We start from the raw sequence: 15,134 nt of genomic DNA, 5'->3' as shown, positions 1-15,134 counted from the left end.
GCAGCGACCGCGCAAGAGGCAAGAGTTTGCGAGGGCTGCTCGTGCCTTCCCGAAGAGGTTTTGCGCCCGGAGGATGGCTGGCTGCGGGCTGTCGGAAGACGCTTGCTTCTCCTCCTTCTTTTACAACTACACCTCCTCCTGGGAGACCTCCTACAACCAGGTAAGAGGTGGCCGGTGCTGCGCGCTCGCCGCCGCTGCGCCCGGCTCCTCGGGGGAAAACGAAGGTGGTGCCAGTGTGTGCAGGAAGGGTCTGGAAGTGTTTCTGTTCAGCATGTGTGTTGCAGGTGGGAGGGTTAAATCAGCCGAAGAAAGAAATGAGAGAAAAGATCCTCTTCCCGTGTGCCTTTCAGCCCGCTTGCCTCTGCCCCCTCCCTCCCGTGAGGAAGAGGAGCGTGAGGAGCTCTAAGGAGCGAGAGCCCTAGCCCGCGGAGGGCTGTGTGTTGCCCGGGAGCAACTCGGGGCTCAGGCGGGCAACTCGATCGGAGTGCCCCGAGCCTGCCCTCGGCTGCACGGAGGGACCGCGTTCAGGAGAGGCGGCCGGGCGAGTTTGCCGGGCGGGGGGAGCAGGATGCGAGTGACAGGCTGCGTGCCAGAGGGACCCCCCGCACCCGCTTCCTCCTCCCGCAGAAATGGCTGCAGACGCATCCAGATCCGTAATTTCGGATCCTGCCTAGGTGGAAATAGTTCGGCTCACCCATCTCTCTCTGTGATTCACCCCCGATCCCCCCTTCACGCACTTAACTTTGATGACTGTGCAATGCGGAGCGCGCAGCCGGGTAGCGCCGGCCGGCTCCGTCCCTCCCGCCCGCGCCGGGGCTCGGGCAGCGGGGGGCGGCTGGCGAGGCGGTGGGGGAGAGCGGGGGGAAACCAGAAATCGCGCCTCAGAGGTAGAGAGCTATTCTGGGAGCCTCCGAAGCGCCTTTAATTAAATAACTGTTGTAGTCTGCTGCCCCCGCTGCTTGTCTGGTGAAAGTCTACAGGCAACTGTCATTTATAAACTACATCGGTGTGTGTGCGTGCGTGCGTGGGGAAGGGGTTTTCTGGCGCTGGCGTGACAGGAAAAGTTGGGCAGCGGATGGAAGCGGGCGAGAGGCGCCCCGGGCTGTGCGGGCGGTGGTGCCCGCCGGGGGACCAGGGGGTCGCCTCCCCGCTTCCCCTGCGGGGGACAGAACCGGCGAGCTCAGGGGAAAACGTGCAGCCCTATGACCCCAATTTCCAGGCGACTGAGACCCCCAAACTGTCAGTGAACAGTCTGAGGTTACACCTCACGGCGAGGCAGGGAGACGCCGCGCGTACTTCCCTGCTCCAGGAGTTGCAAGCGGCGAGGAGCGGGGCCGCCCTTGGGCAGCGGCCGGCCGGGGAGCCCGGGCGCGGCGGGGCTCGAAGCCCTGACAGCCTGCTCGTCCGAGGCAGCCGAATCAATACAGACGTGTCGCTGTGTCCCGGTGCGAGCGGACCCCGCCGGGCCCATCGCGGCAGCGCCCGCTCCGTGCCCGGGCAGCCGCCTGCCGGGTGTGCCGCCCCGGCCGGGAGAGCCTTCCCGGCGGGGAACAAGTCAGGCTGGCGTGCGCCGGGGAGAGGGGGCTCCTGTGGGGACCAGACGCGCATCAAGCATAGAGCCGGCGCTGAAGCGCCGTCTCCGGGCGCGCCGGAGCCGCTGTGGCTCGGCGGAGCCCCCGGGCAGCCCCGCGGCCGGCGGGGACAGCAGCGGCGCTCGGCCGGTCCGTGCGGGGCCCGGAGGGCGCGGCCGCAGCCGGCGCTCGCAGGCGCGGCGGGGCTGCCCGCACTCCGGGCCCGGCGCTCGGCGGGAGTTGGCGCCGGACGCGGCGCTCGCAGGGGCTCGGGGCGGCCGCGGCTCCCGAGCCGCTCGGGCGGGGGCTCCTCTGCACCTCCCGAGGGCACAGCCGGTGCCCGTGCGCCTGTGTGAGCACGGAACGCGCGTTACTGCCCTGCTAAATGCGAGCCCATGCAAGTCGCTGGGATTTAAGAAGGGCTCATGCCTGGTATAAAAGGCAGGCAGTTACAGCGAAGACTCCTTTGAAACCATCAGAGGGGGAAAATGCTTAGGAACGCAGACAATAAAATCAGGTTTAAACCAGCTCCTTTATCTAAAGTTAGTTTCATTCTGTAGCGAAACAGTTCGGTGAAAGAATGTCATTGTGAAATGATAGGTTCCCTTACATCCCCTTTCAGGAGAGCAAGCCGTATCACAATGGAAGCAGGAAGATGTGCTGGCAAATCCAGAGTTGATCTGTTCTAAATACCAGTGTTGAACTGTATCTCAGGGAAAACGCGGGAGATAATTCAGAATGCAGAAGGTCTATTTATAGCAGGACTATATAAACTGTAGGATATATACACAAAGTTGAATTAAATATGCATGATTAGGAAAGGTGTTTCGAAGGAGAAGGTGTAATCATTACATAGCATTACAACGGACGAACAGATGAGCTTGCAAGAGCTTCCAGGGTGAAGATGAGAGGAATTTTTAAGACACATATTCTTTTCTGGTGCTCAAGGCTCCTTTCTATTTTCATCTTTTGCGTATTACGTTACCATTTATATCAGTCAAATTCATCAGCTGAGGATTAGCGGTAGATGTTAGTCTGAATATGAAATCAAAATGAATATGGGATTTTGCTGCAAATACATTTTTCTTACAAGTTTTAGCACTTGAAAAGGCAGACTTGGCTCAGACTTGACTGTCAGCCATATTCGTGTTTGTTTGTTTTTACCTGAATTGAGTTAAAAAAAAAAAAAAAAGCTTTCAAACCTTCTTGCTAAATTTAGCAACATAGCCGAAATAGAATTTGTTTTGTTTTAAACAAAACAGCAAACAGAAAAACTTTTAAAAAAAGTGCTGATATGAGAGGATGGGTTGACTACTGGAAAAATAGCTTTTTATTCCAAATCAATATGATGCACTCCAACATCTTATACGAGGTAAAAGGATCCCTTGTATAATATCAATAGCGGCTCAGCCATAGCTTTCTCAGAGGATCTTTTCCTGGCATCTCAAGGCTGTAATGAGAGTACAAGTAATCAAAATACAACTCAACAATGGAACCAGTCAGGTTAAACAGAACAGTGACTTCTAGAAGCTTAATATACTGTCTGGCAGCTGTGAGAAGGGAGCTATGATGTTTGCTTTATAATTCAGGGAGTTTGAGAGATGTGTTTCAACCTTTATATTTTGGTGCATTATTGCAGTTCGTTTTTAAGCACAAGCTTATATGCGTGATTTGTTGGTAATATTCTTGGAAGGAGCTTTTCCATTGCATATTAAATTTCAAAGTGCATTGCAAAAATGCTTGTAATGGAGAAATCGTGTCTAGAAACTTTATGAAGTCTGTTTTGAATCAATTTCTTAGATAGTCTTCCAGAATATAAGGCTCCATATCAGTTACAAATAAGACTTCACATTATTGAGGATAACTTCAAAAAGATTGAGTGTTCTCCTGAAGCTTGCTGTCTTTTTTTATAGTTATTGTGGTACAGGGACTTAACCATTATGCTAAATTCCAGAGCAGTCAAACTTGTAGACTTAAATCCTGAGAACTTTGAACTGTGGTTGCATAAACTTACCTATATTGTCTTGCCAGTGTGTATAAAACTGAGATGAAGGAATATCCATCAGATTTCCTGTTGATTTATTCTGTATTCTTTGTTTTTAGACTGTCACTTCTGGTTCTTTATTTTTTGCCAGAACCTTCCTGAATGTGTCTTCTGGAAATTTTCTTTACATCTATTTCTTAATTAGTAGTCATGAGTAAATAACAGTTATTTCTAAGTGCTGCAAGGGGTGCTCAGCCTTGCAAGAGCAGTAATATTTCTCGGTATTATCTGTCTATGCTGAACTAGCAGCATTATTTGTATTAATTATTTTTCATTCTCCAGTTAAGGATTGGATACGTTGTTGTGTTACTAATCTATGTGGTTGGGAAGTGCTTGAAAATAATTTGAAATGTAGTTTTTGTGAATGAAATTCTATGACTAACACATAAATCTGGACACTTATTTTAATTTGACATCAAAATCCTTGCAGTATGGAAGTAAAATGAGGAGTGTGCTGCCAGATTGATGCCATTATTTCATTATTTTCCCTGCAACTCTCAGCCGTGGACTTAGTAACTGGCACCATTTTCTTTGTGCTGTGTTTTCAAACATAGCAGTGCACTGTACAACATACTTGGGCAAAATGTATTCTGTGGGAATTAGTAAGTCAGTGAAAGATGAGGCTAAGAGCCAGCCTGGTGGGTTGCCTCTTTGTCTTTACATGAGCAGGGACAGAAGTGCCCTGGTGTAGCTTTGTGCCAGTATTTTTACTCTAAGTAAAATTCTTTTACTTAGAGTATGACCAGTGGCCACTTCTCAGGGGCAATCGACCAAAACAGACCTTTTGACTTATTTTTGTTTCCATATCTTCTGTTTGTTTTTTTTTTTTTTTTTCTTTAATGCTATTTGAGTAGTAGAACACGAAATCTACGCAGGTTTGGCAACGTGCTAGATTAATTTGTGTTAATGCCCTGCACGTGTAGAGAATATACTGGGTATGTCTGTGTATGAGAGATACCAATCTGTACAAGATTGGACAGTGCACTTTATGGTTTTTGAAGATGTTTTTATTAAATGGAAAAAGACTCAGTCAATAGTTGTACATTATTTGATGGTGAAAACCAATGGAATAGTACAATCATTCAACTGAAGTTACATTTTAACAGAGCCTGTAACATCTCTGCAAATTAAAAGAAGGCTGTCAAAACTAAATTAGTTAAGAAAAAAATGCAATCCTGGTTTAGTATTAACAGACAATACTATGTAATTTTAAAAAAGACTGAATCCTGGATTTGAAGTTTTCCTGACTCCAAGGGGTGTTCGTGCACAAAGCTGAAAACATAGCAGTAGAAATGAAAGTGAAACTGAAGACACCTATTTTCTTGACATCCCAGCAAATGATAAATGATAGGATAATGAGAAAGATGGAGTTTATTAAAAACAGGTAACAGGTAAAACAGGACTTTATTAAAAATGTTGTTAAACATGATTCCCTTTCTTGCAGTGATTAATGCCTAAATTGCTCCTTCCACACAGTAGCTTTGAAAAGTGTATTCTGATGGCAGGTTCATCTCAGAAAAAAAGCACAGTTTAAACTCAGAATGAACCATTTCCTCATGCCCCAGAGAACAGCAACCGAATAGTTACACAGTAGAGCACAATAGCACAATTTTAAAGCACATGCAGAAAATGGGCAAGATATTATTGTTGCATCTAATTTTAGAGGAAAAATTCATGTGCAGATTGTGAGTTACAGTTATGGCTGCGATGAACTAATGCTGTTCAGTGCTTTATACATGAGATAGGATTTTCAAAAATACAGTTTTGTTCAGGAGAGAATGTCAGTAGTTCTAGCAATGTGTTCTGAAGGAAGAGGGCAGGGAGTTCTTAGCTGGTCAAATGTTCATGTGGTCTAAGCAGAAATGTAAAAGTGCAGGGTTTGCATTGGAATGAGAATGGGGTCATCCACCCTTTGTACTCATCATCAGGGAAGCAGAACCTTCTTCCAGAGAGACCATAGGAAATCAATGTGTACACTTTGCTAGTGTAGAGATAAATGGGTACTGCAGAAGGGTATTAAATATAAAAGGGCAGCAGTAAAATGATTTACTACATGAAGAAGTGGAACTTTCTTTTGGTCACCTAAAAGGCAATTTTCATTTTTTGATAACATAATTATATTTTTTTAATACTAATAACAGAAAAGGCTGGCAAATCAGCTAGTTTACATGGATTTGAGCTATACAATATAAGCTAGGAAAGCCTTGATAACAAATAGCAGCTTATTTACAAACATTTACATGTTTTTTTAACATATTATCTGGCACTTATAATTTAGATTTTAATGATCTGATCTGACTCACCAAAAGTTAATGGGTTTTTGAATGTTTTTTCCTGAGGCGGTGTGGATGCTTGTGATCCAGTTTGTCTCGCCATGACCAGAAGGTATCACTGAGGGATACCAGCACAGCGGATGCACGGAGGAGAGAACCTGACGTACATTTAGGTGTGGAGGCTTAATGAAATGTGGAAGAGCAGGTGCACAGTCCTAATGTGTCGGTGGTTTTTTAATTTCCTATGATGTGTCTGTCTGCTGTGTGAGCAAAACTCCTTGTACATTTAAAACTTATAGGGCTGTAAAACTGCTAAAAAGGACAGAAGCCAAATAATTCCACGGTATTTTTTGTCTGAGGCTCTGTGTTCTCTACAAGTGGCAGTTAAGATTCTCCTTCTGCTACATCACTGTGTGTTACTGTCTCCTCTCCAAAGGTAAAATTAAGGTGAAGACAGATTAATAGGAGAGCAACCCTTGCTCTGGGTATAGCACTTGTGACACTGGTGCTAATTTTGGAAGGAGAAATTGGGTATTTGCGGTTCCACGTGAACTCACTGTGACCCAAAATGATGAGAGGTGTGTCTACGCTGGCACTTCTCCTGAGGGCAGGAGCGTGCTGTGCTCATCCCAACGCTGCTGTGCTCTGGTTAGTGTTGTAGGCTGGTCTCGTTGCTATTGATCAGAATCCCTTCTGGATAAAGCTGGACTGAGAGGGGTGTTCCAGGAGTACCCCAAGCACATTTGAGCTACAAATTTATATTCAGCTAAGGAGGTGAGATCAGATCTAGGGTGGAGTTAAATAATCAAACCGTACCTTGAAGTGTGTGGTGCAGAGCATGGAGCGAGGACGTCGGGTCCTCCACCAGCTCTCTGACTCTTCCAGTTTTGCAGTTCTACAGTGCTTGCTTGTGCAGACAGTCCTTGCATCCAGCTGAGTTTGTCTAGCAGAGAGTGCATGCAAGCCCATATTTGGGAGGCTGGTTGGAGGCTTGTGGATAGAGCAGGTCACCTGGCATGCACCCTTATGCTGCAATCATAAGGCCATTATTCCTCCCCTCAAAAAGGGGCAGTTTGTGCTGGCATGGAGAGGAAAGGTTCGTTTCATCACTTGTAATATAACAGGAGTGAATAAGAGGCACTGGTACTTTGCCTTGCTAAAGCTCTCCACATTTTTAACCCATTTTATTATTTGCAAGAGCAATTTAGTTCCTAATGTTAACAATGAGTGATTATGATTCTGTACTTCCGTTTACAGCACAAATTAGCATTTTGTTTTCCATTACAGCTTTTGAATGAGGAATTTAATGTATAATTTGCTGCAAATAGATGTTATCATCTCTTTGGATGTGAACAACCACATAAACTTGGGCAAATGATAAAAATGGAATCAATTACTTCTCAAATGGAAGTAGTTTACAAACCTTCACAAACAAAATGGCAATAGTTGGTAGTTATTGTAACAAATAATTAGTTTTTTTTTAAACAACGTTTATTGAATTCTATTGACAATTTACTAATTGCTTATAGAATATTTAATCATCCCCCTCACAAAATACATGCCAGAAAATATATGGATTTTTTAAACTCTAGATTCCCTCTGTTGTCCTTGTATGAAGCTTTTCTCATACTTTTATGGTTATGTTCACCTGTACAAATGTTTCAGAAGGGTAGCACTGAACCACAAATCATGCTGCTGCTGCTGCTGATTAGAGAGTTTCACAATACTCTGGAATTAGTAGATTAGGATTGAAATTGTGGAGGAGGGAAGAATTAAGAGTAAGTGTTGTGGGCTGTATGCAAAGCCTGCTGAAGGTGATGTAAATTTTTCTGCCACTTTTGACCTCATGATCTATGTTCTGGTTATTATAAGGATAAAGAAGAGAAGAGACATTATTGCAGTTGATAGAATGAGTGAATGCTGTCAGTCTCTACTGTAGGGGGAGGTAATATATTGAACTTTAATGAGTTTCCTAGTGTGAATTTCACGAAGAAAGTTTTCCACTGTCAGTTGCTGTGAGCTGTTTCTGTATTATACAGAGTTATTAATGCCTGGAAAAATACCAATCCACAGACAAAATCAGTGTGAGAAAGAGTCCAGAATCACACTCAGTCTCTTCCCATTGCAGAGACCTTCTTCATGTCACTAAAGGATGTAATCCAAGCATCATTTTCAACCCCTTCCTTTCAAAGAGGCTATTTCTAAATTCTGATGATTTTCTACATACTGGCTTGCATATTTGTTTATTTCTGATCCCCTAAAGCTCTGACCCTAAAGTCACCACCTACATGATTTTCTGTCACTGTGAATTAATCAGCCTTTTTCTCACAGTAACCCCAATGTATCCATCCATTCTGTATACAGCATAAGCCCTGGTTGTACATAGTGTCTCGATTGCCCCTACCTACTCTCCTACCCTTATGTAAAAGTACAACAAATTGAAGTCCATACTTTGTTTCATTTAGTACTGTAGACTTTACACCTCTTGTCATTTTAAAGCCTTTGCATAATTTAGTTTTTCCCTGTTTACCATTAATACCACCTCTTTTTGTTTATTACTGATGCTGGATTTGATGCTTGCTGAGTTGATTCCCTGAACAAGCACTTTTTGCTATCGCATGCTTTCCCCTTTCTCTCATTGAAGTCATGAGCCCATTGAGGAGGATCACGTAGGCTTTCATCTACCTGGTGTCTTGAAAGCCATTGTTGTCTAATTATTACAAATGTACAATCCCATTTTGCACTTGGAAATCTGCAGAACAAACTGACTAAAACCCCATTCCTCACTCTGCTGCGTTTCACTCTATTCATCTGTTGCTTGTTTCTTTAGGTTGGTGTCCGCTGCCATACTTGTACATCTGATCTACAGACTGCCATATCAGTCTGTAGATCAGATAAACAATTGCTTTTTATTGTTCTAATAATTAAAAAAAGACTAATGATGTATTTTCTAATTTGCTTCACTCTACCAAACATTGAAGTAATTAAGGGAAAAAAAAAAGACAGAATGGGAATAGTATAGCTTGCAATTCAGGGTCCTGTAGTCAACCTTTTAGCCTTCTTTTGAAACCATGATTGTTTGGAGCTGATTGTTTAAGATGGAGGTTTTTCCTAATTTTATTTTTGAGGCAGCTGTTGGTTGTAAAAATTCACTTGCCTTCTCATTTTGACTATAAATCCATTTATTTGTTTGGCCCTTTTTTTGTGTCTTTCAGAGCAAACTGACTTGGGCTAGAGCAGGTCAATGTTGTGATTCTTTGTGTTTGCAAGTTAGAATGTGTTTGAAGCTTAGAATGTGTGTCTGATATAATGATTCCTGAAGAGTTGATGGAACTTCATTTTAAGAATGTGTGCATGGCTTCATGAAACATATCCACAGTTGTCACAGGCTCCCTGGACTGAGCAACTCACAATGTCAGAGCTTTATTTGGATTGTAAAACTCACAAACTCACTCCAACGAGATCATTTACTTCAACCATTTCCTTTCTTCTTCTGTCTCTTTTTTAAATTATATTTTTTGAGACAAACAGCACATTGTGAATTGATATATCTGCTAAACTTTGACTTGTCATTCATGATACTCGTTATTGTATCTGCCTACATGTCTCAGTTTGCTTAGGCCTTGATCCAGCAGATCACTTAATTGCTCAAGAGTAAACCCTTGGAAGTCAAGGGAATGCCTACAGGTTATAAATGGATGTGTGGTGTATTGGATTAGGGCCTTCAACAGCTGTAGCTTGAGGACAGAGAACTTTGCTTCTGTCTTGTTTGTCAAGAACTTGCCATGCTTTGAACACATTACAAGTATTGATGGTAATTGTGGTGGGGGGAGCAAGAAAGCAGTGAGGAGATCAAGGAGACCTGGTCATGGTAAAGGAAGCCTGCCAATTCTCCTGTGGCAGTCCATTCTCTCTCTTTTTAAAATGGTTTTACAAATAAAAGATGATTACTCTTCTCCAGACTAAAAGGCTGTGTGGTTAAATGCATAGGTTTTGCTCTAAAATGCAAAATTACTACAGAAAGCCTTCCATGAAAAATATTTGAGAGTGGGAAACTCCAGGTTTAAAGAAAAGGGAAAAAAAGATAGGTGTAAACATGTAATGGTAAAAAAAAAATAAATTAAATAAGACATGCACACACTGAAACAATGACAAAATGAACTACTGACCAAATAAATTAGCAAAACAAAAGTAAGGTTGCACTCCCAGCCTTTTTTAATTTTCATCCAAAAGACTGTTAATTGCTGGAGGATTAAAATAATTCATATTCAAGGATAGAAAGTGATAACAATATGCAGAGCTTGGATGCTCCAGCTATACAAGAGACAGTGAAAGGAATACTTTTCTCTCTGTGTGATGTCAAAGCCAAAAGAGGGGGGAAAAGAAAGGAGGGGGTTGTGGCTCTTTGATGTCACTTACAGAATAAGAATAATGCTGTAAAAGAAATAGCATAATCTTTTTCTATTTATCTAAGTCCTTTTTTTCCTAAAGAGTTAGGGCAGCATCGTTAATTGATTTTTCTGACGCTCATAATAACAGCTGTATTAAAAATAATTTAAAAGAAATTTTTTCTAGGAGCTGAGCCCTGCAGAATCTGTTATAGAAAAGTGGGTAGAGAGTGGATTATTATACATCACTGTTCTCACATAATTATAATCTGCTTGATTGGTAAAATGCATGTTGTGCTTTTGCATTGTCCATTTTCAACCAGTGGTGTCTTTCCAATAAGATTTGCTGGTTTAATAGTAATAGCATCAGGAAGTCTGATGCCCTTTCAGAATAAATAAAGGTTGTCCTCACAGCTGCTCAGATTGTGCTGGCAGAGTAGCCATCTTTGCTGGAGTGTCAGTTTTTGGCTAGAATATTTTAACACGCTGAGGCTTTTTTCTGGTTACCAGTGGTTGAATCATGTCCAACTGTGAAAACAGATGTGTGGCTTTTTTTGGAAGTAAAGTTAATTAGGGGTCATTTATGATTTTTTTTTTTAATGAATACTTTATTTTTTAATTTATTTACTGTGTGGTTAGAGGATACCTTAAGAAAACAAACTGGGTCTTTTTATGAACATGAACTTGGACAGATCCAAGCAAACAACATTATAAAGAAAATTTTGGGTATATCCACAATAAAAAGAACATTTCAATTGCACATTAACTTTTAAAACAATGTTAAAAATGAAAAGAAGAAATACTTACTCTCTACAATGAGACAAAAATGGAAAATAAAAATGGCTGGTTTATTTTGGTGCATGTTGTGTAATAATATTGCTGTCTTGCCATTTTGTAAGGATGCCCACAGTCTTTTCAAATCTGAATGGGCCAACCTTTGACACATATCTCAGTAAATTTTTTGTTTTCTTCATCTTTGACTTTCATCTCTGGAAGGAATTCTTTAGGTGAAAACTGAAAAATATTTGCCACATTTCAGATACTACTTTCCCTTTTGTGTTTATTATAGTCATTTGTATCTTTAACATTGATGTCTGTCTATTTTTAAGTCTGCTGGTAGACAACCCAGTTTTGTGGAAAAGAGAGCTTTTCATGTGAAGAAAGTTTTAGATTCTTTTCTAATTCTACTTGTTCTTGATTGTTACATAAAATAAATGGCAAATATGGAAACTGGCAAACAGCAGCAATTGCTGTTAAAATTACTTTTAAAAATTAAATTTGATAGATTACAAAAATTCAAAAATTAAACAAGCCAACTTGTTTTATTTCTGTTACTCTTGTTGCAAATAAGTGTCATATGAAATGGGAATCTGTTCATTAGAGCATCCTGAAGCAAGGATGTTGTCCCTGTGCACATACTGGGGCTGCACAATGAATGGAGCAATGACACCCCAAGTGTGCAGAAGTGTCTCTGGAATTGCCACTAAACCTTCATGTCTGAATGAACTATGAACTCATTGAGCAGCATTCAACTTTCCTAAGACTATTGCAAGCGTAAAATAGCAATGCAAGCAGGAAAAAAAGAGATTGTTATGCATACATTTTGCAGCCTTTTTTTTTTCACATGAGGAAAAAAGGAATATTTGGAAAGATCATGGAGAGACCATTATAAAACAATTATACTCGTGGAGATGACAAACATAGATGTCCATGAAACCACTGAGCTTCTGCCATGAGTAGTTTGAGCCACAGGGCTTACTTGGTGCTGTGGATGGAATCCCTCTTAGAGAGTTCCAGTGAAAGACTTTGCATGTTTGGAAGAGTATGTTGTCCATCAGGATTTGCAGAGGATGAGGAGATGATGTATTTTTCGTGGTTTTAGGTGTTTTCTGTAAGGCACATTGCCCATTCCTTGAGCAGAATGAGCATCTGTTGGATTACCAGTTGCCCAGGATTATGAAAGGATGTGGCAGCACTACCTGCAGGGCAGGTTTCTAAGGCCTGACAGGTCAGGTTCCTATTTTTGGATATAGTTTTGCCATATGTTAACTGTATGAACTGGGTTTTGCCAGTTGTATGTCTCAAGCAAGGGTGGCTGTTTGGTTGGTTTTGTGTCTTTATGTTGGGTTCTTTTCTAATGCAAATATGAAGAAATGTGATTTTACACTCTTCAGAAATGTCACTAAATTTTAAAAAATGCAGAATTTCATACCAGGAAAGGCAGTATAAAGTATGGAACTTTTTAAAATAGATTTGTTATTTTTATTTTTTCTTAGTGAAGATTATTAAGTGTAAGACAAAAAGCAAACAAGAGAATAAAAGGACTGGCATATTGAGAATATTTTATAAAATATTAATTCTTCTGTAGTTTAGAAGATGTAAAGCAAAGTGGCAGCAAAAGTCAGAGCTGTATTTGATTAGAAATCAAAAGGTTATTAATAGTGCTGATTACTTCAGCTTAGTTATATCTGCTCTAGTATTACTCCTATTTGTTTGCAACACTAATCAACCTCACTGTAAGCCCTTATCTTTGACCAGCCAGAAGAAATCATAAAAGGAAATAATTGTTTAGCGAGAAAGACTTTGATAACAGCATGACTCTTGTGTGGGAGACAAGGAGATAACACTGTCGGAGTGAAATGATAGAACCAAGGTAGCTAAGGTGATAAACTCTGTAGCTGTCTTGTCCTCAGAAGTAAAATATACAGCAAATTAAAGATGTCTTTTTAAGAATTGTTTTAAGAACTGATCATGTTTGTAATTTGCATGTTTCACATTTGCATGTGTAGAGGAAATGGAGGAGATTTGGTTTTGAGAATAATACGATTTCATAAAGGCAGAGATTTAGCCAGAGTTTGACCAGGTGATTCAGTCACAACTTACTATTCAGTTATCTCTCTATTGAATTGAAAATTGTGCTTAGTGTTGGAATTTATTTTGACCAAAATATTTCACAAAATACAAGTATTTATCTGAAGGAAGGCATCAAGCATTCAGTAAAGCTTTTGCTACTTACTGTATTGGTTAATCATTCTCATTGTTTGCTGTCTTTAGCAGGTCTTGGTTTTCATTAGAGTTTCTCAATATTCATTTTCTAGGCAAAAGTTCTCTTTATGACTTGACCTGGTAGGTTGGGAAGCCCTTCAGTATGTTTTTGTTTCTACCTACAAAAAGTACTTTAACTCAAGACACCAGTGTGTAATTTCTTTTTTCTAAGCTAATCAAAGTGACCTCTTTAAGACTCTTACCAGAGGACATTTTTTGCAGACTTCAAGTACATTTGCATAACTTCTCTGTTTTCCTTCCAAATTTTGATTTCCCTTCAGGAAAATCAGATGCCAGAAGCACAAGATGGTACTTCAGTATTGGTCTCTACAATGCTGTCAGTGCTACAGAGAAGAATGCATTTACCTGCTTCTCTTCTTGCTCTTCTTCAAGGTTCAAATTCATTTTTTGCTGCAGTGTCACAATGAGAGCTCACATTGAGTAACTTGTGTTTGTCAATACTTGCTGAATTAACTGAGTTGTGACTATCCAGGGTATAGCCTACCTGTACATATATTACATTTTCTGTGAATTGATCTGCAGCTTAGTACTTTATTTTATCCAAACAGGCTCAAGAGCAAGCAAGCAAGGAAGAGTCAAATCCATGTATTTTAGCATCAGTGATTGCCTGTAGTGGTTTCAGCGTGGTGTGATCTGCAGTCAGGTGTGCTAAGTTACCATGCCAGTTGTTCACCTGTGCTGCCCCATTGTGTTTCTGTGGCTTTGGGACAGAAGGCTCTCCACCCAAATTGTCAAGCTTAACTGCTCACTCATTTGCTCCCTAACCTGGTTCTTCCAAAATGACCTAAACTAATAGAACACTGAAAAAATTCTACTGTTATGAATCTTTACAACAGCAAGCAAACCTGCATTCCTTTTGAGAGAGCCTGGTGATGTGGTGATGTGACCATCAAGAAGTGATGATGAGCAGCTAGAGGTCTGTAGGGGTGGTAGCCTGGGTCAGCTGCAGCCTCCAGAGACTCTCTGAATTCAGCCTGTTTGCTGTAAAAGCACTAAACGGAGAGAGGTGCTGTGTAAATAACAATGAAGAGCTTTTTCTGGGAAAGATTTGAGATGAAAACATCGGGAGCTTCTTTTTTCAGTAGGTGTGGATTTTCCCTCACTGAAGAGCTATAGATAGTGAATGAATTTTTGTAGATGTGCATTGAGATTGTGATTTTTATTTTTTCCCTTTCCCATTTGCAAGGAAGTAATGATTTTGAGTGATCACATTTTTGAAGCTCAGCTTTAGACATCTTAAATAGGGCTGACTTTCAACAGCTAATTATTTAGTTTTCACTGAATTTTCGAGTTTTTTGAGCAACCAAATATTAAACAACAGGAATCTATGTCTTCTGACATGCGTGCCTCTGATACTTAATGTGTGAAGACAGCTTGCAACCACATTTCAGGGAAAGCTGGATGGGACCCTTGCTAGACTGGATTATGCAGAGAATTGCCAGTAGTCACAGAAACTGATTATTGTAACTGATGTCTCTTTTAATAATGTATGCTTATAATGTTTGTAAATCACAGGCAAGACTTTGAAAACTTATACAGACTACTGTAAAAGTTTTTGGAAACAAACGTAGCATGGTCAGTTTCTTATGTATTTCCACAGTGCAGGGCTCGGTTTCCCAATCTGATTTGATGACATGTATTTTGCTTGCAGATTTTTTGTAAGCTGAAATTGAACACTGGAACAGGCCTGTCCTGATATCTGTGTGAAACTTACATGAGATAAAACAGCCTGAAATAATTCCCTGTAAGCTGTCAGTGACCACGAAGAGTTTTGATTTGGCAATGATGACTG

At 41.1% G+C, this 15,134-nt stretch overlaps 1 protein-coding gene across 1 annotated transcript in view; it reads left to right on the top strand.

Annotated features, from left to right (window-relative positions):
* The window catches only part of PPARGC1A (PPARG coactivator 1 alpha), a 366,906-nt gene continuing 351,772 nt past the window's right edge, over positions 1-15,134 (top strand). The window contains exon 1 of the mRNA XM_063157723.1: positions 1-160. Coding sequence (XP_063013793.1) covers positions 74-160 — 87 coding nt within the window. The 5' untranslated portion in view covers positions 1-73. The remainder of the gene's footprint in view (positions 161-15,134) is intronic.

The sequence above is a fragment of the Melospiza melodia genome, chromosome 5, assembly GCF_035770615.1.
Source record: "Melospiza melodia melodia isolate bMelMel2 chromosome 5, bMelMel2.pri, whole genome shotgun sequence".
NCBI classification, from domain to species: domain Eukaryota; kingdom Metazoa; phylum Chordata; class Aves; order Passeriformes; family Passerellidae; genus Melospiza; species Melospiza melodia.
This window is presented reverse-complemented; position numbering and strand designations above follow the sequence as displayed.